A 23,597-nucleotide genomic window follows, 5' to 3' on the forward strand; every position below is an offset into this window, starting at 1 on the left:
CTCTTTGCGTCGGTATGGTTTTGGTGTCTGCTGATATATATGGCGCCTTTACCTGTGAAGCCGTCGTGGTTGACACCTTTCGGCAGAACTGGTTGAGGTGGGAAGAGGGACGTTCTTTGAATCTGGTATTAATGCCTCTTTCTTTGACTTTAGTTGGTATTATTGCCTCATTTTTTGACTAGCTGGTATTATTGCCTCATCCTTTGACGAGAGGCAAAGAACGAGGCAACGAGGCTGGTGTTATTGCCTCAGTATGTGACTAGCTAGTTAATGCCGCAGTATAAGACTGGCTGGTTAATGCCTCAGAAATTAATGCCTCGGGTTTCCCTAGGAACCTGTACCTCTTTTCCCCCTGGTCCAGCTGTTGCTTTGTGTCCTGGCTCGTTTGGATACTTCTAGACGAGAGTAGTTCTGTTGGCATCTTGGTGGCCAGCCCAGCCTTGGTTTTAGGCACTGCTTGTTCGGTGTCCGAACCCAAGATGTTGTCCGTGACTCTGCTTCTTTCAGCAGATCGTTCCGGTCAGTTACCAGGCTGGTTCAGACTTCTCTTCCACTCTTTGTGTCTGGTCTTTTTGATGCTGGTCTATCACCACTGTCTAATGATCAGGTGATTTCGTTGCTGGTGTTCCACTTGAGAGTTTTGTCTCAGCGACAATATGAAGTTTCCTGGCATTCATTCCACCATTTTCTCTCTCCTTTGTAGGTTGTCGTCTATTTCTAATTGGGTTGTCTTGTCTTTTCTTTCTTGACTTTTTCAGGAGCATCATTTCATGCCAAAACTGTCACCTCGTATTGTGCGCAGCTGGCAGAGCTGCTCCAACTTGACTTTGGGGTGGATGTCACTTCTGCCCCATTCTGTAAGCTTTTTCATGCTTTGTTTCACCTCTGGCCTGCTCACGCTTCGCCTGAGCCATCCTGATCCTTGGACAGGGTGCTCTTTTATCTCTCTTCTTCTTGGTTTGTAGTGACCTCTTTGGTTCAAGATTATTTTTCCAAGGCTCTTTCTGTTGGCATTGGGCTCTAGGGGGTTGGGATGGTGAACTTTATGCTCTCCTCCGTAGCAGGCGTTTCTGCTCCTTCGGTCTTGGTAGTCGGTTTGTTCGATTGCAGCCATCACCTTATTTTCTGGCGAAAAATGAGACGGCGACTTTCCGGAGGGGGTCCCTTGGGTCATTTATGCTTGGTTGGTCAGGTCGGCGGTGAATCATGTGTTGTATCCGGTTGCAGCTTTTCGTCGTTACCTGCGTGCCTCCGTTTAATCTGGTTTCCCTCTTTCCCTGTTCTAGGGCTTCCAGGTTATCCGCAGGGTCATTAAGTCTAGCCAGCCTGTGGTCTATCCTCATGCCCATGACGTTCGTAAGTTTGCTGCTTTGACTGACGTCTTTGGCAATATATCCTTTGCTGGCATTCGGACACTGGGATTTTGGAGGCATGTCCTGGCCGCGCTTTATCTCATCAACATTCCTGGTCCAAGTTGTTCGTGTGTGGCTTTGGGTAGCAGGTTGCAGCCAGTTGTCTCGACTTTGAGTTGAGGAGAGAGTGGCGCCTCCCGGTTAAGTTCTTTTCCTTATCTTTGGTTAGGTGGCTCTAGGGATCCAAGGAGACTTCCCTCAGAAAACCAGCATTGAATGTAGTGAAATGCCATTTTCTGTTTTAGCCCTGGAAGCTCCCTGACACCTTACCTCCCACCGGTCGATGGTTTTTCGTATGGATTTTGATGCTCAGCCTCCAAACTGGAGTTGTTAGATAGCTGGCATGGGGAAATCCGGAGCTGCTAAACCTTGTTTAAAGCTTTAGCAGAGTCCATGTAAACTAGATCTACCAGAAGTCCTTTGTCTGAATAGCTGGTTACTGTTTCCAAAAATGTGAGGTTTTATGTCTATAAAACGCTGTACTGGGATACTAATCCTGAACTTGGACACTTCTTATAGGCCTGTCTTGGAACCCAGTTTCTAAATTTATCACTCAAACATCAGTTTATAAATAGCTCTTAAAAATGTTAAATCATTTACTAAATCTCTCTAACAACTAGAAATGTTAACTTCTCATTTAGTTAGAAGTATTACCATGTTAAAGTTGTAAATTTATCTCCTAATTATTATGTTAAGGCCGCAACAATATGTATTAGTGGCTTTATGTAACGTACATTTCTTACCTACAAATTCTCCACTGTATCATGTATCAAATGTATGTATGTATTATATAAATAAAAATCGTATTATTATAAGTAGCTAGATCTAGGAAGCCAATGAATGGCTCTCCAGGAGGAGGCATTTAATAGTTAAATTTAGTGTTGGATTTATTTAGAAGATTAGGTCGGTAAAATTTTAATGAAAGATCATATATACAAAATGGAATAGGAAGAGATTGTACTCATAAAGATAATGTTTATTGTAAGGTAAGAAAATGCATCATACAATTCGTTACTTTAAAAATATATAAAAATAAACAGATACTATACAATCAATAAATTATTATGAATATAGAATCCTGCATTATATCTTATTTAATGTTATGAATTCATAAGTGTAATATTATTTGAAATAGATTTCAGAGTAAGCTGGAAGAACAACAACAGAATATTAATGTCATTAAAGGGTTTAAGCCAACTTTTGGAGAACTGTGTGTTCTGAAGATGAAAAGTGCCCCTTATTATGCTCGGGTTAAGCTACTGAAGCTGGAAAATGATCAAGCAGAGGTAGGCTAAGCTTTATCAGCTAACATCATTTATGTATGTGTGTAAATACCAATATATATGCATGTAGTCATGCCTATTTGATCCTATAAAAACAGTTGTGTACACAGGCATGTAAATGTATTTATATGAGCAGTACAGTAATTAATTCAGTGTAACTACATAAACTTATCTATGTGATGTGAGCTACTTTTGTGGTGTCCTGTTTTCTCTGTATGACACTGAAATTGCTAATGATTATGGCATCCACTACTGTTTTACATAAAATGTAAACAGTTCACTTAATACAATTTCACTTAAATTGTAAACCTTTTCATTTAAAATGTAAACAGCTCTGTTTGCATAAAGAGAATGTGAACATTTTCTTGGGACTTTTGTCTTTTTAGCTTAAGTCTATGACCTCTTGTTCTGAAAGTTGTTAACTTCGTCTATCCCGTTAACAATTTTATTTGGTATCATATCCCCTCATTTCCTTCTATCTACAAGGTATTGCATGTTAACCCCTAAAGGCTGTGCATTGGTATTTTTAACAATCTGGAAGTTATTTCATAGCATGTACTGGCAGCTGTTCTATTTTGTTAATGTGCTTTCTGGGACAGCTTTCCTATGCTGCTCCCAAGCAATTTACCATAAGTCCTTCAAACCCAGGTACCACACTAGGCTGTAATGAATCGCAAGTGCCTACTCAAGTCGAGACAAGAATCAGGCCCCTTAATAGAAGCATAGGAAATTGGAGATACAATTTCACCTCATAACTGTAGGAAACCCACCAGAAAAGTAGAATACACCAAAACAAGAAATTAGTTGGATAGCATTTGCATCCCTTATTTGAATTATTCAAACATAGTTCCTCTCCCTCACTGTCAGATGGCAGCCCTGGCAACTTGAGGGTCCCGAACAGCTATCTCAGTCATTCATGCGTCTGCTTCACTGCTGCCCAGTCTTCCTGGTTCTGCTGACACTGGCTTCTTAGCTAATGGTACAGCAGAGCCTTTGCTTGTTTACTGCTTCACATTATTTGCTTTATACTAATGTACAGTGTGTTCCTTGATAAATTGTTAATCTCATCTATTTTATTTTATTTTATTTTATTTATTTTATTTATATATATACAGGAAGGTACATTGGGTTTGTGAGAATACATTGGATAGTACAGTAATTACATTCTTGTAAAGCCACTAGTACGCGCAGCGTTTCGGGCAGGTCCTTAATCTAGCAGATAATTTTAAGTAGGTAATTTCAATCAGAATTGATAAATGAAAGATACATTACAAGAGAAAAATGAGATGAGAGAGATAAGTAAGTATATTAAAGCACATTGTTATATTAAGCTCTGATTGATTACATTGACAGCTTGATTAGTAATTTAAACAAGATTAATAGACACCATACAGCAGATTGACAGCACATATAAGACAGCAATGATCACAATGGTAAAGATGTTCAGAATGGGTACATAAAGATTGGGAGACTGGGTAGCAAAAGATACAGATAAACAAGATTTATAAACACCATACAATATATGTAACCATACCATACAATAAATGCCATACAATAAACACCATACAATAAATGCTTGATCTTTGTAGGACCAGTGTTGCTTTCTCTGGCTGCTTGAAGCACTACCTCTGCCTTTGGTCAGTTACCTTTCTGAGATAGGTTGAGAGTTTACCTCTTCAAGGACCCACCCAGGGATGTGCAGGTGCTTTGGCTCCTCTGCAGAGCCTAATGGTTGGGGGGGTGAACTGTAGGTTGCTTGATTCTTGGAATGTGTGTGCTGGCTCTGTGGCTTCAGTATTGACTTGTGGCTTCCCTCACTACATCTTCCCATCTTCTCACTACATATTTCTGGGGAAACCATAGGGGCTCCCCCAGAAAACCAGCATTGAATGTAATGAAACGCCATTTTCTGGGTGAGTCCTGGAGGCTGCCTGGCAACCCTCCCTCCCTCCGGTCGGCGTTTTTTCGCGTATTTTGATATCTAGCCTCAGAACTGGGGTGTGGATTGCCGGCGCGGGGATCTATGGCTCCCCCTTTCCCCTCTCGGGAAGGGGGGGGGGGGAGCTGTGCAGACATGTGATGCGGCTCGTATGACGTCATGTTCACTTGCTCGTTTTCAACTGGGGAGTTCGGTCCACTCGTTTGTCTATTTTCGGTGTTTTAACCAGAATAGGGGTTTGTTTTGGGCATGTATCTTTCTGGGTGCCTGTCCCAGTCGATGGCAGATACAGAATGATCCAAAATCACATGTGCATTTCTATACGCCATTGCACCTCGTGTCTCTCTGAAGGGGCCAGGTTCTGGCCATGGTCCCCGGTAAGCCTAGAACTCCACCCACATTGATGCCAAAGTTACGGATATCCTTATCAGCCTGGATAGCTCCGGGGAGCCATTGAGGCTCCCCCCCAGAAAAATTACGACTTTCGTAAGACCAAAATTTGAACATGCAGCAGTTATGTGGTGATATGTCATAAGAACATATTGGTAAACTAGAAAAGGTGTAAAGGCATGCTACTAAATGGCTTCCAGAGCTGAAAATGAGCTACAATGAGACACTAGAGATGTTAGCTATGCCAATAGCTAGAAGATAGAAATAAATAAATATTATGATCACTGAATACAAAATAGTAACAAGAATTTAAAAAATTGACAGGCATTCTTGAAACCTGCAAGTTCAAGAACAAGTGGTCGTAGATTCAAACTAAGGAATAAAGATACCAAACAAACTTCTGAAAATTTTCTTTTGTAAACAGTGGTAGACTGTTGGAACAAGTTAAGTGAGAAGGTGGTGGATGCCAAAACCATAAGTAGTTTAAAAGCATCATATGACAAAGAGTACTGGGAAGATGCGACACCATAAGCATAGCTCTCATCATGTAACTGCTCTTAGGTTATTACATGTGTAATTCACATCAGCCTTAGGAGCCTATTGGAGATTACAGGCTAAAACCTGTTTAATTTACAAAGGTGCAGGGAGCAGGAATTTAGAGAATCGCCCTCACTGAAACTGCTAACCCCCCAGAGATGAAGCTAAGCATAACAGGCAACTGCGAGGTTAACAGAGGAAACAAGCAATGCAACAAACAACTTGAATAAGATCCACTCAGTAGTTAGGTCCCCCTCCCATCCACAGTTACAACTGGCCATGGTCAGGTGGCAGCACAACAGGACCTGCTATATCTCTGTGTCAACAATCACCAATCGTAGATTTTTCTGTGGAGAGCCCCTTCGGCTCCCTGGAGAATATACAGGGCTGATGTGTATATATTAGATGGTGCCAACAGTCAGTTAATGGAGTTCTATGCCTACTGGGGACCACGAGCTAGAACCTGGTCCCCCACCTCAGAGAGGCATGAGGAGCAATGGCCTATAGACACCCCCATGTAGTTGGAAGCAGTCTATATTTGCCATGTACTTGGTCAGGAACCCAGAAAGGTAGGCATCCCAAAACAAACTACAACTGGTTAGAAATTGTCAACCGAAAGTCAAACGAGCAGGCAGAAATTCCCAATCGGGAAACAAGCAAACAAGCATGAAGTCACTACAGCCACTGCACCGCTGTCTTCGCAGCATCCCCCCCCCTCCTCACTGGGAGGGGAAAGGAGGGGCCCCAGACCTCCCGCACTGGCTACCCAACCCCAGTTCTAAGACTGTTGTGTTGGGCGGAGGTCGATCAACTGTGGCTCCAATCCTTGAGCAGCACTATACCTTGGGGTGTTGTGCTGCAGTGGTGGAGGTGTGCAAGCCAGGTGTACTTCCAGAAGTATTGGGGCTGCATGCACCTAGAGTCACCTTCCCTAGGTGCCCTGTAAGTACCTCCCTTGCAGTTTGGGGTTCCCATCCACAAACTGTTCGGGAACTTCCTCCACAGGGTTCTTTTACTGCTTGGTGATTGCCCACCCTTGGGGTCAGCTGGAGGTTTCCTACCACTGTTTGGTCTTGGGTAGGAGATAGTATCATCACTGGCAGAGGCACAAGGTACTATGTAGCTGTCTTTTAATACACAAAGTGGCCGGTTCTGTTAATCCTGGAGATGTTGTGCTACTGCGGAGTGTTTATTTTCTTTTGTTTTGTTTTGCCTGGTGGGGTCTGCCTGGTGTGGCTGTAGGACCACTTTTATTATTTGGGATGCCCTCTGCTAGGTCCCTGTGATTACACACATTGCAGGGGTTCAGCTTTTGGTGGTTTGGTAATTTTGAGATAACCGGTTAGCAGTACCTTGCCTGGGCTTCCCTAAGCAGTCAACCTAATAGCCCTGGAAACCCCTCATTGGAACGCATTGGTCCAATAACTGCATCCTTTGAGTCCCATCTCGCTTCATGCAAGTTTGAAGATTGCTCTGTCGCCTTGTCTCAGGATGATACTCTGCCATGCTGCCTGTTGGGTCAAAGACACCTTTGACCCCAGAGTCCTGCAAATGGTGTTCCTTGCATGTCGCCCAGTTCACTACTATTGATACTCAGGTGCAGGCAGCTTCAGCATTGCACGCGAGGTTTAACACTTTCGCGAAACGGCGTTTGAAAAAAACTTTGCCCAACTGAAATGAGCGTTTCGGCGATCGAGTGGCAACATTTAAAAGTGTATACTCTTTTGACTGTCCTGACATTAATTTTCGATGTACGTATTTCATTTTTGTACTGATGTGTTCGCAATAGAATGTTCTAGAAGAACATAAATATAAAATGTCACCAAAACATAAGTTAGATCAGCAACAAATAAAAAACTACGTCGATGACTAGCCGTGAGCGCCAGACAGCAACGAAATGTTTCTACTATCTTCAGGGTTCTCAACTCCACACTTGTCCTACAGGATTAATTTTGATATCACTGAAATCGCAATAAAATTCTCTACACGGACATATGCATATAAATATAGAATCAATGTTGCAACCGACCCACAAGAGTGTGGGAAGTGGCCAAAGTGTTACCCGCGGCGGCATATCGGCGAAACCCGCATTGAAAAGTGTATATTCAATTCACTGTCCTGACATTATTTTTCAATGTACGTATTTCATTTTTGTACCAATGTGTTCGCAATAGAATGTTCTAGAAGAACATAAGTATAAAATGTCACATAAGGATGCGTTTGACCGGCAACAAATATAAAAACTACGTCGATCATACTCGTCGTGTCAATATTACAATTGTTTTACCATGATGATTCACTGCCATGCCGTTCTCCCAAATAAACTCCTCGGCTATTAGAGAGAACGTAAATTTTATGGCGAACATTTCTAAACTATCCCCAAGTAGATCGGATCGAAATTGGAATTTATACAAATATTTATTCTCGTGACTCCCGTCAGAGTCAGCTTTGCGGAACCCATACAAAACTTAGTGACGCGCTCGCGCGTCACTGAGAGGCGAAAGTGTTAAGTTGCTGCAACGTGTGAGGTTGGTTGCCTTTCCGGATATCCAAAAGTTGCCCCGCTCTGGTTATAGAGATCCGGACTTGGGGGTGTTAGTTGCCTTGACTTTGGTTTCGTCCGCACCCCCTGGTCCTTTTCCTACTATAGTTCATTCTTCCCCCCCTTCTTCCCCTGCTCCCAGCTCCCAAATGTCTGAGGGTTTTCGAGTCAGGGAAGGCCTTTCTTGGTGTTGAGACAGGCGGCTTCAGGGGACTGCCCTTTCCGGATCGACGGTGGAGGCATTCAAGCCTGTTCCTCCTGCCGGGACTTCCGGGTTGAGCTAGTGGACCCCGTTCTTCCCTGCTTTTCCTGTGGTCTGTTCCTTTTCTCCAGAGGCAGGGGGTTTGGAGGACGCATCGGCCCAGGGCCCTGATGTGGAGGATCCCGTAGCTGGGGAGGAGTTGACTTGGACCCTATTTGATGTCCCTTTGTTGTTTGTTCCCTTTTTGTTCGGCTTGTTGTTGCAGGGGGAAGGATTTTTTTTAATCCCCCCTACCCCCCCTCTCTATACGAGTATGATTTGTCGTCGGCTCCTTCCCGGCTTTGATTCCGGGTTTCCTCGAGTTTTTCAGTTCCTTCCGTTTGGAGGGTTTCGGCTTCTTGAATTCCACCTAGGGAGGTTCGGGAGGCCCTCGCTGCATACATCCTGCGAGACCCCGTTTATACCTCGGTGATGGACCCATCTTCTATTGAGTTCGGGTCGACTTTTCCCTTTTGGGTGCGTTATGAGGTACCGGAGTCTTCCTGGCTGGCTGACTGTCCTTTCTTTTCGTTGGATGCATGGCATGGGTTTTGTCAGACCCACATGCTTGATTGACAGGAGACTTTTACTGTTGTACAGGTTTACCTAGAGGGCAGGTTTGAGTGCCTTAATGAGTGCTTGTTCGCCCCTGTGCTTCCTAGGGACATTGGTGTTGTGCAGCTCCATGTGTAGGTTCCTTCCTTTTCGGCTGCCTTGGTTGCTGTGCCCACAGGCCTTTGTGCGCCTGTGGGCACTTGACCTCGATCTTGCGTTTTTTTTTCCTTCTCGAGTTGTCTTTGGATTGGCTTGAGGAGGATGTGGAGGCGCTGGGTGCCAGGTCTTCATCCGGTGCGCATGCCTCCACAGTTCAGGCATCGACTGCCATTTTGAAGTTGTTTGCGCCGATTCTTAAGGAACAGTGTCTGTTCTTTTTGCTTCTTGCCTCGCGTGTAGACAGGCTGTGTTTACTCTCTCCTTGGAATCCGCTTGGGCTCTGGCTCTTAGGTTTTCGTCGCCTTTTTGTCCGTTACTGTTTGCAGAGTCTCTTGTCATGCAGTTTCTGCAGGCAGCTTCATCTAGTTGCTGTCCAATGGTGAACTTGTTGGTTCTCCCGGTGGGAGGGGGGCCGTGGTGGCTCTTCTCGGAAAGGTTGTGCCAGAGCTCAGGGTTCCTTCAGTCGTGGTAAGCCGGTTATCTTGAGATGATTTTGGAGCTTAGTGTCCCCGCAACCTGGTCCTCGACCAGGCCTCCATCCCCAGGAAGCAGCCCGTAGCAGCTGTCTAACTCCCAGGTACCTCTTTACTGCTAGGTAACAGGGGCGTCAGGGTCAAAGAAACATTTTTGCCCATTTGTCTCTACCTCCACCAGGGATCGAACCCGGAACCTCAGGACTACGAATCCAAAGCCCTGTCCACCCAGCTGTCAGGCGCCCAGTTGGGTGGTGCCAGTTTTTGAGTCGGGACTGCCTTCAGAGCTGGCCTCGTCTCGTCTATGCAGTGATCCTTCTGCTCATCGGTTAGCTTCTTGTAAGGGGCGTTCGCCCTTTTGCAGATCGCCCCATTGACGAGGCAATGGGGAGGGAGGCTTGCGCTCTTTGCTCACCCCTGGTCCCACAATTCATGAGAGTTTCAGGTCATCTCCTCCAGCCTGTAGTGGTGTTGCGTGGCTGCTCCTCCTCCTCCTCCAAGGGGTTCTGAGCTGGCGGGGCAGGCCTTTTTCCCTGCACTCCGTCTGGTTGTCTTGGAGTGGGTATGCTTGGGTGTGGTTGATACGTACACATCCCTCAGGTGGGTTTCCTGCCTGTTTCCAGTCCCAAAACAGGACTTGTGTGGATCTGCGGTTCATTCTGGACTTGTCTCGTCTGAACCCCTGGATCGTTTGCCCATCCTTTTGGATGACCACTCTTAACTAGATAGTTTCTTTTGGAGCCGGGTGCTTGGATGGTGTGTCTGGACCTCTATGACGCATATTGGCATGTCCTGATTCATCGGGGATTCAGGGACTGGTTATGGTTTGTGGTGGGGCATCAGGCTTTCCACTATAGTTGTCTTCCGTTTGGTCTGAATCTGGCACCTCGCATGTTTACGCGTCTTACCCGGGTCGTGGTGATGCATCTGTGTCTGTTAGGGGTTCGGGTTCTGACCTACCTCAACTACTGGCTGGTGTGGGCTCCCAGTTGGTCTGCATATCTGCTCACCAAGAAAGTGGTTCTTTCCCAGCTCGCTGGGTTCGGGTTTCTGGTGAATTGGAGGAAGTCTCATCTGGTCCCGTCTCAGATTCAGACTTGGCTGGGTCGTGTGTGGAACTCTCGGACTGCTTCCTTGTCTTTACCTCTGCCTCTCTGGTCGCTCAGCGGTTGCTCGAGCAGCTGTGTGGGAGTCTAAACTTCGTCGTGCTAGTTTACCCGCCAGGGCGAGTGTGGCTTCGGCGGCTGTTCTTGGTTCCTTTGGGACTGTCCTTTCCACCGCTCTCGTGTTTGCTGGATTCGGGGGCCTTGCGTCGGTTGCTGTGTCGTTGGTTTCCTCTTCGGGCTTTTCAGGGTTCAGTGCCATGGCACCTACCCACGCTCTCGCTTGATGTGTTCACAGACGCTTCGTGTCTCGGCAAAGGTTTTGTGACCAGTGCTCACCAGGCCGGCCAGGGTCGATGGGAGCCATCTTTCCGCTGAGCTCAAAGCACTATGTGGGAGTTTGTGGCTGTTTGGCTGTCGCTTCAGAGTGTTCTGGTCGCTCGAAGTTTGAGCATCCGGCTCCATCCTGACTGTACTCTGGTGGTTCATTGCCTGAACTGCAGGGGGTTTTCTTCGGTCCTTGGCCCTTTGGGGCTGGTCACTTTAAGTGATTCGTCTGCTGGATTCTTGGAGTTAGGCTCTCCGTGCGGTTGATGTCTGGGGACGGGGTGTCCAACATCCTGGCGAACAACTTCGATGTTGGACCTCTGTCCACGTAATGGACAGTCGACACCAACTCCTTCAGTTGGCTCTGCTGGTCTTATGGACTCCCAGATGTGGACTTCTTAGCGTCAGTGTGGTCCCAGCATCTTTCAGTGTGTGTGGCGCCTTTTCCTGACTTTGAGGCTGTCGCGGTCGATGCTTTTAGGCAGCACTGATTGAGGTGGGGCTACCTGTACCTCTTTTCCCTGGTCCAGCTGTTGCTTTGGGTCATGGCTCGGTTGGAGACTTAACAGGAGTGTTAATACTGAAATGTAGTCCTGTTGGCCCAGCCTTGATTTCGGGCACTGCTTTCTCAGTATCCGAGCCTGAGATGTTTTCCACGGCTCTGCCTCTTTCAGCAGATTTGACCGGTGCAGTACATGCCTTGTTCGATTTAATCCTCCGCTCTTCACACCTGGTCTTTGTGATATGGGTTTATCACCATCTGTATGGTGATCAGGTAGCTTTGTTGATGGTGTCCCACCTGAGAGTTTCGTCTCGGTGACAGTATGAGGTTTCCTGGTGTTCTTTTTGTCACTTTTTGTCTCTTCATAGGTGGTCTTCCATTTCTATTTGGGTTGTCTTGTCCTTTCTTTTTTGGCTGTTTTAAGACCGTCATTTGATGCCTAATACTGTCTCCTTGTATCGTGCGGCGTGGGCGGAGCCACTCCAGCTTGCGTTCAGGGTAGATGTTACTTTTGCCCCGTTCCTTATGCTTTCTTGTGCTTTGTTTCACATCCGGCCTGCTCATGCATCGCCCAAGCCATTCTGATTCTTGGACAGGGTGCTCTCTTATCTTTCCTCTCCTCGGTTTGTGGTGGCCCCTTTGGTTCAAGATTGTTTTTCCAAGGCTATATTTCTGTTGGCATTGGCCTTTGGGGGTCGGGTCGTTGAGCTGCATGGTTTCCTATGGCGCAGGGGTTTACTCTTTCGGTCCTGATGGTAGATTTGTTTGGTTGCAGCCTTCTCTTTCTTTTCTGGGGAAGAACGAAACGGCTGCTTTCCGGAGCGTGTCCTTGGGTTGTGGATTTTTGGTTGATCAGGCCGGGGTTGCATTATATGTTGTGTCTGGTTGCAGCTCTCCGCCATTCTCTGCATGCTTCGGCTTCAGTGGCTAGGGATGCACATTGGGTTGATCCGGTTTTCCTCGTTCCCTGTTCCGGGGCTCGGTTCTCCCAGGTCATCCACAGGGTTATTAACTCTAGCCAGCCTGTGGTCTTGCCTCATGCTCATGACGTTAGGAAGTTTTCTGCTTTGACTGCCGTGTTTGGCAACATGTCTTGGGCTGATATTAGGGAGCGGGGATTTTGGAGGTTGAGCAGGGTCCTGGGCGCATGTTATTTGGTTAACGTTTCTGCTCCTAGGCATTCCTGTGTTGCGCGCGCACACAGAAATCACAATAGCGTGATACATCAAATGAACAAATCCACAAGGACTGTGATGAGGGTTCGAACCTACATCCGGGATGATCCCAGATGCACCTTAGTTGATTGCGCTACGACATGGTCAAAAGAATTGCAACCGGGAGTGCTACTGCCCTCACATGGTTGCAATTATTTTGACCATGTTGTGGCGTAATCGACTAAGATACATCTGGGATCATCCTAGACGTATGTTCGAACCCTCATCATGGCCCTTGTGGATTTGTTCCTGTGTTGCTTTGGGTCGCAGGTTGCAGCCAGTTGTCTTGACTTCGCTTTAAGGAGTTTGTGGCGGCTGTCTCCCAGGTAAGTCCCTCTTTTCCTTGTCTTAGGTTATGTAGCTCCAGGGAGCTGTAGGAGCTCCCCACAGAAAACCAGAGTTGAATGTAATGAAACGCCATTTTCTGGGTGAACCTCGGAAGCTCCCTGGCAATCATTGCTCCCTCTGGTTGACAGGTTTTTGTGCATTGTTTGATGCTTAGTTTCTGAACTGGAGTGCTGGGTAAACCGGCATGTGGAGGGGAGGGCTGCGCGGACGAGCGGCGCGTCGTTGGAGTGTGACGTTTGCTTGTTTCCTTGAGATTGGAGGGAGTTCTACCTGTCTCTTCAGTTTTTAGTTCTAATTTTCTTACCATGTGGGGTTTGTTCTATTATGCCTACCTTTCTGGGTGCCTAACCCCAGTCAGTGGTAGATAAGGAAAAAAAAAACAACGACAGTGGGGTTTTCCAGGGCCATTGCTTCCTGCAGCCTCTCTGAGGGGGCCAGGTTCTGGCTTGACCTCGGTAGGTCAAACTCTTTAGACTAATGCTCCGGTCTAATATATCATACATTAGCCAGATAGCTCCAGGAAGTCTCCGGGGCTCACCCAGAAAATGGTGTTTCATATCATTCAATACTGGGTTTTTCTGGGGGGAGCCCCGTTGGCTCCCCGGAGCTATCCCAGGCTGATATGCTAATGTCAGACTTTGGCATCAGTCATGTGTATGGAGTTCTTAGGCCTACCGGGGACCACGGCCAGAACCGGGCCCCCTCAGAGAGGCAAGGGGAGCAATGGCCTATAGAAGCCCCCGTGTAGTTGGAAGCATTCTATGTCTGCCATCGACCGGAACAGGCACCCAGAAAGGTAAGCGCCCCAAAACAAACCCCTATTCTGGTTAAAATTGCTACCAAAAACCGAACTAGTGGATAGAACTCCCCAACCGAAAACAAGCAAACTAGTGTGACGTCACACACCGCCGCGCCGCTGTCTGCGCAGCTCCCCCCTCCCCGGGAGGGGGAAGGGGGAGCCCCAGACCCCCCGCGCCGGCTACCCACACCTCAGTTCTTGAGGCTGATGCTATAGGCGATGGTCGTGTGCTCTGGCTCCGGTGTCGCTACTGCACTGTGCTTTGCGTGTGGTGTTGGTTTTGTGGGTGCGAGAGCCAGGAGTTATCTTCGGTACTCGGGCTGCATGCGCCTAGGGCTGCCTTCCCTAGGTGCCCTCTAAGTACTGCCCTTGGGGCTTGGGGCCACCTTCCACAGGCTCCTCGGGGTCTGCCTCTGCTGGTCCGTTTTACCTTTCGGTTTTTCGGCCGCCTGTTGGGCTCTTGGGTGTTCTGTTCTCCCTTGTTACCGGCAGGTAAGAGGCAGTTTGCACTGGTAGGGGCGCAGGGTGCTGCTCAGCTTGTATTTCCCGACATCGCGGCCGGCTCTGTTCCTTGGGGTTCGCTGTCCTCTTGCGGGGTTTTGTTTTTCTTTTTGTTTTTGCCTGGTGGGGGGTTCTGTCATTTTATTCAGTTTGTTTTTGCCCTTCCACTGTTCTCCTCGGTGGCGCCCCCTGCTAGGTCCCCGTGAGTGTACACGTCCCTGGGGTTCAGCTTTAGAAGTTTGCTTGGTAGTTTTGGGCGCCGGTTTGCAGCACCCTGCCTGGGACTACCTGAGCGCGAGTCCTCTTCAAGTAAACGCTCAGGACCCTGGGAATCCCCTAGGGGGCGCGTGGGTCCGATGGATGTGACCCTGGAGTCCCCACTCGCTGTGTGCGAGTTTGAGGGTTGCTCGGTCCCCTTGTCTCAGGGTGACCCTCATTGTTTTTGCCTCTGCCACGCTGCCTGTTGGGTTGGTGATACTTTCGACCCTGAGTCCTGTGTGTGTTGCTGCTTGCTTGTGACTCAATTTACCCAATCCTCTGATGATTCTATTCGGGTACAGGCGGCGCGTGCGTTGCAGTCTAGGTTTCGTCTGTTGCAACGTGCTCGATTGGTTGCTTCCCCGGATGCCCCGGGGCTGCCCCGCTTTGCTTTTCGAGACTCGGATTTGGGGGTGGGGTCGCTTCGATCCTGGTTCAGTCCGCACCTCCTCGTCCTTCCCCTTCTGTTTGTTCTGGTCCCCCGCCCCTGCTTCCGGCCCCGAAGCGTCTGAGGGTTTCGGGGTCGGAGCAGGGGTTACTTGATCTCGAGACTCGGGCAGCTTCGGGGGTTGCCCCTTCCGGGAGGGCGACAGAGGCATTCGAGTCTTGTCTCCCGGCCGAAGCTTCAGGGTCTGACCAGTGGGGACCCCCTTCCTCCAGCTTTTCCGGGTGCTCCGTCCTTGTCTTGTGGGGTCGGGGCTTGGGGAGAGGACTCGGCCTCGGGTCCTGTGGTGACGGACCTCGCGGCTGGGGAGGGGCTGACTTGGGGGCCTTGGGCCCCGCTGGACCCCGCCTGGGTTTTTCTTCCCACTGAGCGGGGCTTATTGTTACAAGGAGTTGGGTTTTCTTTTCCCCCCCTCTGCGTACGAGTTGGATTTGGTGTCGGCCCCTCCCCGGGTTCGGTTCCGTGTTCCCCCGGGTACGTCGGTTCCGTCCTTCCGGAGGTTTTCGGCTTATCGCATCCAACCTGGTGTGGTGCGAGCGGCCTTTGCAGCTTACCTCCTGCGTGACCCGGATTATGCCTCGGAAATGGATCCGTCCACGTTCAGGTTTGGGACTTCGTTCCCTTTCTGGCTCCGTTACGAGGTTCCGGAGTCGTCCTGGCTAGCAGACTGCCCCTTGTTTGGTCTGGATTCCTGGCATTCCTTCTGTCGTTCCCGCACGCTGGAGTGGCGGGAAGCTTCCACGGTGCTTCAGGTTTTCCTGGGGGACGAACTTGAGTACCTGAATGAGTGCTTGTTTGCCTCTGCCCTTCCCCGCGATGTGGGCGTTATTCAGCTCTATGTGCAGGTTCCCTCCCTTTCGGCGGCGCTCGTTGCGGAGGACTTGCGCGCCCAGGGCCTTTTGTGTTCGGCCTTGCGGTTCTTTTCCCTCCTGGAGCTGTCTTCGGATTGGCTCATGGAGGATGTGGGGACGCTTGGGTCCGTCCCGGGGTCCGGCACCTTGTCCTCGGCTGCGTGTTCGTCGGCTGCCTTGTTGAAGCTGTTCACGCCAATTTTGCGGGATGCGGTTTCCCTGTTTTATGTTTCCCGTCTCGCGTGTCGGCAGGCGGTGCTGGGTTCCTCCGTGGAATCTGCTTGGGCTCTGGCTCTTAGGTGTTCTTCACCTTTTTGTCCTCTCCTGTTTGGGGAGTCGGCCGTGGCGCAGTTTATTCAGGCTGTGTCGGCGGCTTGTCGTCCGATGTCGGACTTGTTGGTTTTCCGGGGGTCCCGGGGTGGGTCTTCCCGGAAAGGTCGTGCCAGGGCTCGGGGTTCCTCTCGTCGTGGTAGGCCTCTGGTGTCAGGTTTGGGGTTGGCTCCTCCTGCGGACCCTCCCTCGTCTGGTTGGCGCGGTGTTCGCGCTGTGCGGGGTTCTGGGTCTCGTAAGGGTCGCCGGCCCTTTCGCGGTTTGCCCCCTTGACGGGGCGATGGGGGGGCGGCTTGCGCTGTTCGCCCGCGCCTGGTCCCACGATTCGTGGGCCTTTCGGGTCGTGTCTCGCGGCCTGCGGTGGCGTTGGGTGGCGCCCTCCCCCCTTTGGGGGGTCGGGGCTGGCAGGGCAGGTTTCTTCCCCTGCGCTCTGTCGAGTCGTCTTGGAGTGGGTACCCATCTGAGGGGCGTCGTCGAAACGACGTCGTCCCTCAGATGGGTTTCCCGTCTGTTTCCGGTTCCGAAACGGGACTGCGCGGACCTGCGGTTCATTCTGGACTTGTCCCGTCTGAACCCCTGGGTTCATTGCCCCTCCTTTCGGATGACTACGCTGTCTCAGGTTCGGCTCCTCTTGGAGCCGGGAGCTTGGATGGTGTCCCTGGACCTCCGGGACGCTTATTGGCATGTCCCGATTCATCCGCGGTTCAGGGACTGGCTCGGTTTTGTTGTGGGGCGTCTGAGTTACCGCTTTCGTTGTCTCCCGTTCGGGTTGAACCTGGCACCTCGCGTGTTCACGCGCCTTCCACGAGTTGTGGTGGCTCGTTTGCGTCTCCTAGGTGTTCGGGTGTTGGCCTACCTCGACGACTGGCTGGTTTGGGCTCCCAGCCAGTCAGCTTGCTTGCTAGCCAGGGATTTGGTTCTTTCCCAGCTCGCCGAGTTCAGGTTCTTGGTGAACTGGAGGAAGTCCCATCTGGTTCCCTCTCAGGTTCGGACTTGGCTGGGTCTCGTGTGGGACTCTCGAACCGCCTCCTTGTCTCTCCCTCCGGAGTCTCTCCTGCGGCTGCGGTCCCGCCTTCGTCTGTTTCTGGAGGGCCCTCGGGTCACCCGGCGGTTGCTCGAGGGGCTGTGCGGGAGCCTGAACTTCGCGATGGTGGTCTACCCGCCGGGTCGGGTTTGGCTTCGACGGCTGTTCTGGTTCCTTCGGGGTTCCCCCTTCCGCCTCTCTCGCGATCGCAGAGTTCGACCCCCGGGGGACTTGCGTCGGTTGCTGCGTCACCGGCTTCCTCTTCGGGTTTTTCGGGGTTCAGTGCCTTGGCGCCTACCCGAGCCCTCGCTCGATGTGTACACGGATGCGTCGTCTCTCGGCTGGGGTTTTGTGACCAGTGCTCACCAGGCCGGCCAGGGGCGTTGGGATCCGTCCTTCCGTCGAGCTCACAGCACGGTGCGGGAGTTCGCGGCAGTGTGGTTTGCTCTGGGGAGGATTCGGGTGGCCCACGGATCAACGATTCGGCTCCATTCGGACTGCTCTCCAGTGGTTCATTGCCTGAACCGCGGGGGTTCGATGTGGTCCTTGTCTCTTTGGGGTTGGTCGCTTCGGGTGACTCGTCTGCTGAGTTCTCGGGGTTTGGCTCTCCTGGCGGTTCACGTACGGGGCGTGTCCAACGTCTTGGCCGACGCCCTGTCTCGCTTCGTTCCCCTCTCCACGGAGTGGACGGTCGACGACGAGTCCTTCCGTTGGCTTTGCCAGACGTTCCGGCGCCCCAAAGTGGACCTCTTCGCGTCGGCGTGGTCGCGGCGTCTTCCCGTTTATACGGCGCCCTTCCCCGATCGCGAGGCCGTCGGGGTCGATGCCTTTCGGCTAGACTGGTCGAGGTGGGGGTTCCTGTACCTCTTTCCCCCGGTTCGGCTGTTGCTCCGGGTCCTGACTCGCTTAGAGACTTACCAGGGGAGAGTTGTCCTTCTGGCCCCTTGGTGGCCGGCCCAGCCTTGGTTTCAGGCGCTGGTTGCTCGGTGTCCGAACCCGAGGGTTTTCCCGCGGCTCCGCCTCTTTCAGCAGATCGGGCCGGTACGTCACGTGGCTGGTTCGATCTTCTCCTCGAGTCTTCGCGTATGGTTTTTTTGACTCGAGTCTATCATCATCTCTATGGTGATCAGGTGGCCTTCTTGTTGGTGTCCCACCTGAGGGCTTCTTCTTGGCGGCAGTATGAAGTTTCCTGGCGGTCCTTCCGTTTCTTTTTGCGTCTTCGTCGTGTTAGCTCCTTGTCTGTTCGGGTGGTCTTGTCCTTCCTCTCGTGGTTGTTTCAGGACCGTCATCTTATGCCTAACACTGTCACTTCGTATCGTGCGGCGCTGGCGGAGCCGCTTCAGCTTGCTTTCGGTATCGATGTTACGTCTGCGCCGTTTCGCAAGCTGTCTCGTGCATTGTTTCACCTCCGGCCTGCTCATGCGTCGCCTGAGCCGTCCTGGTCTTTGGATAGAGTGCTCGCTTTCCTTTCATCTCCTCGTTTCGTTGTGGCCCCTTCAGTCCAGGATTGTTTTTCCAAGGCACTTTTCTTGTTGGCTTTGGCCTCTGGGGGTCGAGTAGGGGAGCTTCATGCTCTCCTCCGGCGCAGGGGTTTCTGCTCTTTTGTTCGTGGTGATTGTTTTGTTCGTTTGCAGCCATCTCCTTCTTTTCTGGCGAAGAATGAGACTGCTGCATTCCGGAGGGGTCCGTGGGTGGTTGATGCTTGGTTGGTCAGGCCGGGGGTGCATCATGTTTTGTGTCCGGTTGCGGCGCTTCGCCGTTATTTGCGCGCCACAGCTTCTGTGTCCTTGGACGCGCTGTGGGTTAATCGGTTTCCCTTCTTCCCTGTTCGCGGGTTCGGGTCTCTCAGGTCGTCCGCAGGGTTATTAGGTCCAGCCAGCCTGTGGTCTATCCCCGTGCCCATGACGTTCGTAAGTTCGCGGCTCTTGCTGCCGTCTTTGGGAATATGTCTTGGTCTGATATTCGGGCGCGGGGATTTTGGCGGTCGAACAGGGTCCTGGCTGCTCGTTACCTTGTGAATGTCCCTGGGCCTCGTCGGGCCTGTGTTGCTTTGGGTCGGCGGTTGCAGCCAGTTGTCTCGGCTTCGAGTTGAGGAGTGAGCGACGACCGCCTCCCGGGTAAGTCCCTCTTTTTTTCTGTCTGTGGGTAGTTAGCTCCGGGGAGCCAACGGGGCTTCCCCCAGAAAACCAGCGTTGAATGTAATGAAACACCATTTTCTGGGTGAGTCCCGGAGGCTCCCCGGCATCCCTCCCTCCCTCCAGTCGGCGTTTTTTCGCGTTTTTTACATCCAGCCTCAAGAACTGAGGTGTGGGTAGCCGGCGCGGGGGAGCTGCGCAGACAGCGGCGCGGCGGTGTGTGACGTCACACTAGTTTGCTTGTTTTCGGTTGGGGAGTTCTATCCACTAGTTCGGTTGTTGGTAGCAATTTTAACCAGAATAGGGGTTTGTTTTGGGGCGCTTACCTTTCTGGGTGCCTGTTCCGGTCGATGGCAGACATAGAATGCTTCCAACTACACGGGGGCTTCTATAGGCCATTGCTCCCCTTGCCTCTCTGAGGGGGCCCGGTTCTGGCCGTGGTCCCCGGTAGGCCTAAGAACTCCATACACATGACTGATGCCAAAGTCTGACATTAGCATATCAGCCTGGGATAGCTCCGGGGAGCCTCCGGGACTCACCCAGAAAATGGCGTTTCATTACATTCAACGCTGGTTTTTTGACTTGCTGACTTTTTAGATGCCTTTCCCAGTGAGGTGACAAAATATCACTGCTCCTTGCTCCTCTGTGAGTGAGTGGGACACAGAACCTCTGTGAGGTTCTGGTTTTGGTCTCTGGTAGGCCTAAGAACTCCACAGCTGATGTTACCTGGTAGATGGAAACCAACTTATTGTTCTTCCTGTGGCTCCCTGTGGCTTCAGGGAGCCACAAGGGGTTCCCCCCCCCCCTCCCAGAAAATTAGCTTTAAGGTTTGTGATCCAATTTAGCAAAATCAATTTCGCTATGTTGTCTTGAGCACTGGATTTTAGGTGTTGCTATTCATTTCTATGAATTTATTTTGCATATTATTAATTGTGACTTCATATAGAATGATCCAGTTCAGTTTTCTATTCATTTTCAGGTCCTTCTCGTGGATTGTGGCGGTATAATGATAGTTTGGATTGGCAGTCTGCTCCCTCTTCATGAAAAGTTGCAAAATGTGATGCATCTTAGCAGAGTAGTGTGTCTTGCTGGTTTAGATGCCCCAGGTGGCCAAAGACATTGGCCACAGACATCTTTAGACTACCTGAGAGAACAGCTGACAGTCCACAATAATTTGTACATTCTACATAAAGTACGACTTTTGTGTAATTTATTCTAAATCCCTTTTTAATCATTTGAACAGAAACACTTATTAGTGAGAGGGTAATCTAAATTATGCCTGACTTGCAATGTTTTTTATAAGAAAGATAATACTAAACTCAGTAATATTATTATCATTCTGGCTTTACTTTTTAGCCTTATGCTTTACCACCTAGCCTTATCCTCTACCACCTAGCCTTATCCTTTACCACCTAGCCTTATCCTTTACCACCTAGCCTTATCCTTTACCACCTAGCCTTATCCTTTACCACCTAGCCTTATCCTTTACCACCTAGCCTTATCCTTTACCACCTAGCCTTATCCTCTACCACCTATTTATTTATTTATATACAAGAAGTTACATTGGGGTTAACAGAGAATATAGAAAATAAGTTGAATTAACATTCTTGTAAAGCCACTAGCACGCATAGCGTTTTGGGCAAGTCTTTAAACTAACAAAATTTTTTGATGAATTAACAGTAAAATTTATAAAAAATGTTAGCAGGTATTTTACAGCTTTTCTTTACAGGTACAGATAATTTTAAGTAGAATAATTACAGTAAAATCAACAAAAAATGTTTACAGGTAATTTGAAGAAATTTTGACACATAAGCAGATCAAAATAATACACAATACAAAAACAAGGAATACTAGGTACATGAGGATAGCATTTGAGGGTTATACATTGGTTCACTGAAGCATAATATGAGGATCATTTTGAGGAAAAGTTTCAAGGAATAATGCCGTAGAAAATGCACTCAATACAACAACCATGATATCAGATGATATCTAAGATTACAATGTTAAAGTAATATGGCTTAAGTACAAATATTGGGGGATTGAGTAGCACTAGGTACAGTGTGAAGATAAAGCCCATGGTAGAAAACTATGAAGATGAAATTAGGTACTTTTTAGTTTTATTTTTGAATAAGGCAAAAGTTGGACAGCTTTTCAAATCATTAGGGAGTGAGTTCCATAGACTAGGTCCCTTTATTTGCATAGAGTGTTTACATAGATTAACACTATCGGTCACTTTGAACCGGACTCTCATCCATTATTTTTCTGCCGAGTCCTAACCGAGGACCGGACTTGCGTCCACTACAAAAATATTTGTATAAAATTCATTTTTTATCCAATTGACCTCAGGATAGTATCAAAATAAGTGCCCTTAGAATGCGCACAATTTGATACCAAAATAAAAGATGTAACATGAAACTTGATGTCTGAACACTTATATGATTATAAATAGGTTTTTGGTCAATTTTTAAATATTTGTTAAAATTCTATTTATTGTGCTATTATGTTGGGACTAGTTTTAAAATGCGCGCCTTTATGTCGCGAACAATTTGATACCAAAATGAAAGATGTAACACAAAAATTTATGTCGGAACACTGGAAAGATATAAATAATTTTGTGATGATGAGCTTCCAGAATTAAAATATTTGTTAAAATTCCAGTTATTGCTCTATTATTATGGGATTAGTTTTAAAATACGCGCCTTTTTATTGCGAACAATTTGATACCAAAATGAAAGACGTAACACGAAAATTGATGTAATCAAACTGAACGAGTATATACATTAGGTTGCAGTATACAAATTGGTGCTCGTTCACGGGTAACTTTAGGCTTTTCTGCGGGGAGCCACTCGAGGCTTTTGTACATTATATTCATACACATCTGTAGGGAATTTAAATGCGAACACAATGATACCAAAACGAGCGATGTAGCACGAGAATTAAGGTGAGAAAAATGGAATGAGTATACACATTTTACTGATTTTGTATGCTCACGGGTAACTTTTGCCGACTTTAGGCTTTGATGTTGGGAGTCACGCCAGGCTTTTTGGACATTATATTTATACACACTTGTAGGGAATTTAATTGCGAACACATTGATACCAAAACGAACGATGTAGCACCAGAATTAAGGTGAGAAAACTGAAACGAGTATACACATTTAGGTGTCGCCGCACGCTCGCCCGCACCATTGGGGCCATGACGTCAAAGTCTGCGGTGCTCTCATGGGGTGCGCGATAGTGTTAAGTTTGACTCTGGGGATATCAAAGAGAGATTTATGTCTGGTGTGGTGGGCATGTGTTATATTACATCTGTCCACGAAGAGTTTCAGAACAGGGTTTGCACTTAGAAAAAGGGTTTTATAAACATAATTTACACAGGAGAGTGTATGGAGTGAGTTTGTTTAGCATGTTTAGGGATTTGAACAAGGGCGCTGTGTGTTGTCTGAAGGTAGAGTTAGTTATTGTCCTGATGGCAGATTTTTGCTGGATGATTATGAACCTAGATGATGGACCTAGCCTTATCCTCAACCACCTAGTCTTATCCTCTGGCATGTAGCTTTAGCCTCTGCCACCTAACCTTATCCTCTGCCATCTATCCTTAACCTCTACTACCTAGCCTTAGCCTCTACCATCTAGCTTTAATCTCTGCCATGTAGCTGTAGCCTCTGCCACCTAACCTTATCCTCCACCACCTAGCCTTATTCAAAATTCAAATTCAAATGTTTATTCAGGTAAAAGTACATACAAAGAAGATGAGTTACAAACATAATGTTGGATTTATAGATATAGCTAGTGCATACAATACCTAAAGTCACTAGTATGCATAGTGTTTCTGGCAAGGTGGGGGGGGGGAAATCCCACATAGACTAAAACTGAATACTAATTAAGATTAAAGTATAAATTGTGTTGAAAGGGTAGTGGGGGGGTGCAGGGCAGAAATCAGCAATTAAACAAGTTGGTCAACAAACATTATTGTTTGAAAATAGCAAGACATGGGTTGAACATTTTGGGGGTAAGGTAGGTTACATGGAGTTTATTAGGTAGTACTTAGTTTTTTTCTTAAACTGGTTGAGAGGTGTACAGCCTTTGACATGATTGGGAAGGTCATCATCTACTATGTAGTCTAATCATCTACCATCTAGCCAAATCATCTGCCACCTAACCTTAACCCCCTACTTCCTCATATTGTCCTGTCATATAATTCATTGCACATATTTTATTATGAAAAAT

At 48.6% G+C, this 23,597-nt stretch overlaps 1 protein-coding gene across 2 annotated transcripts in view; it reads left to right on the plus strand.

Moving 5' to 3' along the window:
- The window catches only part of LOC123755724 (RING finger protein 17), a 928,112-nt gene that overhangs the window by 740,467 nt on the left and 164,048 nt on the right, over nucleotides 1-23,597 (plus strand). For both annotated transcript variants that reach the window (XM_045738465.2, XM_069300037.1), the window contains 2 exons: nucleotides 2,548-2,698; nucleotides 20,348-20,560. In XM_045738465.2, the coding sequence (XP_045594421.2) occupies nucleotides 2,548-2,698; nucleotides 20,348-20,560 (364 nt within the window). The remainder of the gene's footprint in view (nucleotides 1-2,547; nucleotides 2,699-20,347; nucleotides 20,561-23,597) is intronic.

Source organism: Procambarus clarkii, chromosome 43, assembly GCF_040958095.1.
Source record: "Procambarus clarkii isolate CNS0578487 chromosome 43, FALCON_Pclarkii_2.0, whole genome shotgun sequence".
NCBI lineage: Eukaryota > Metazoa > Arthropoda > Malacostraca > Decapoda > Cambaridae > Procambarus > Procambarus clarkii.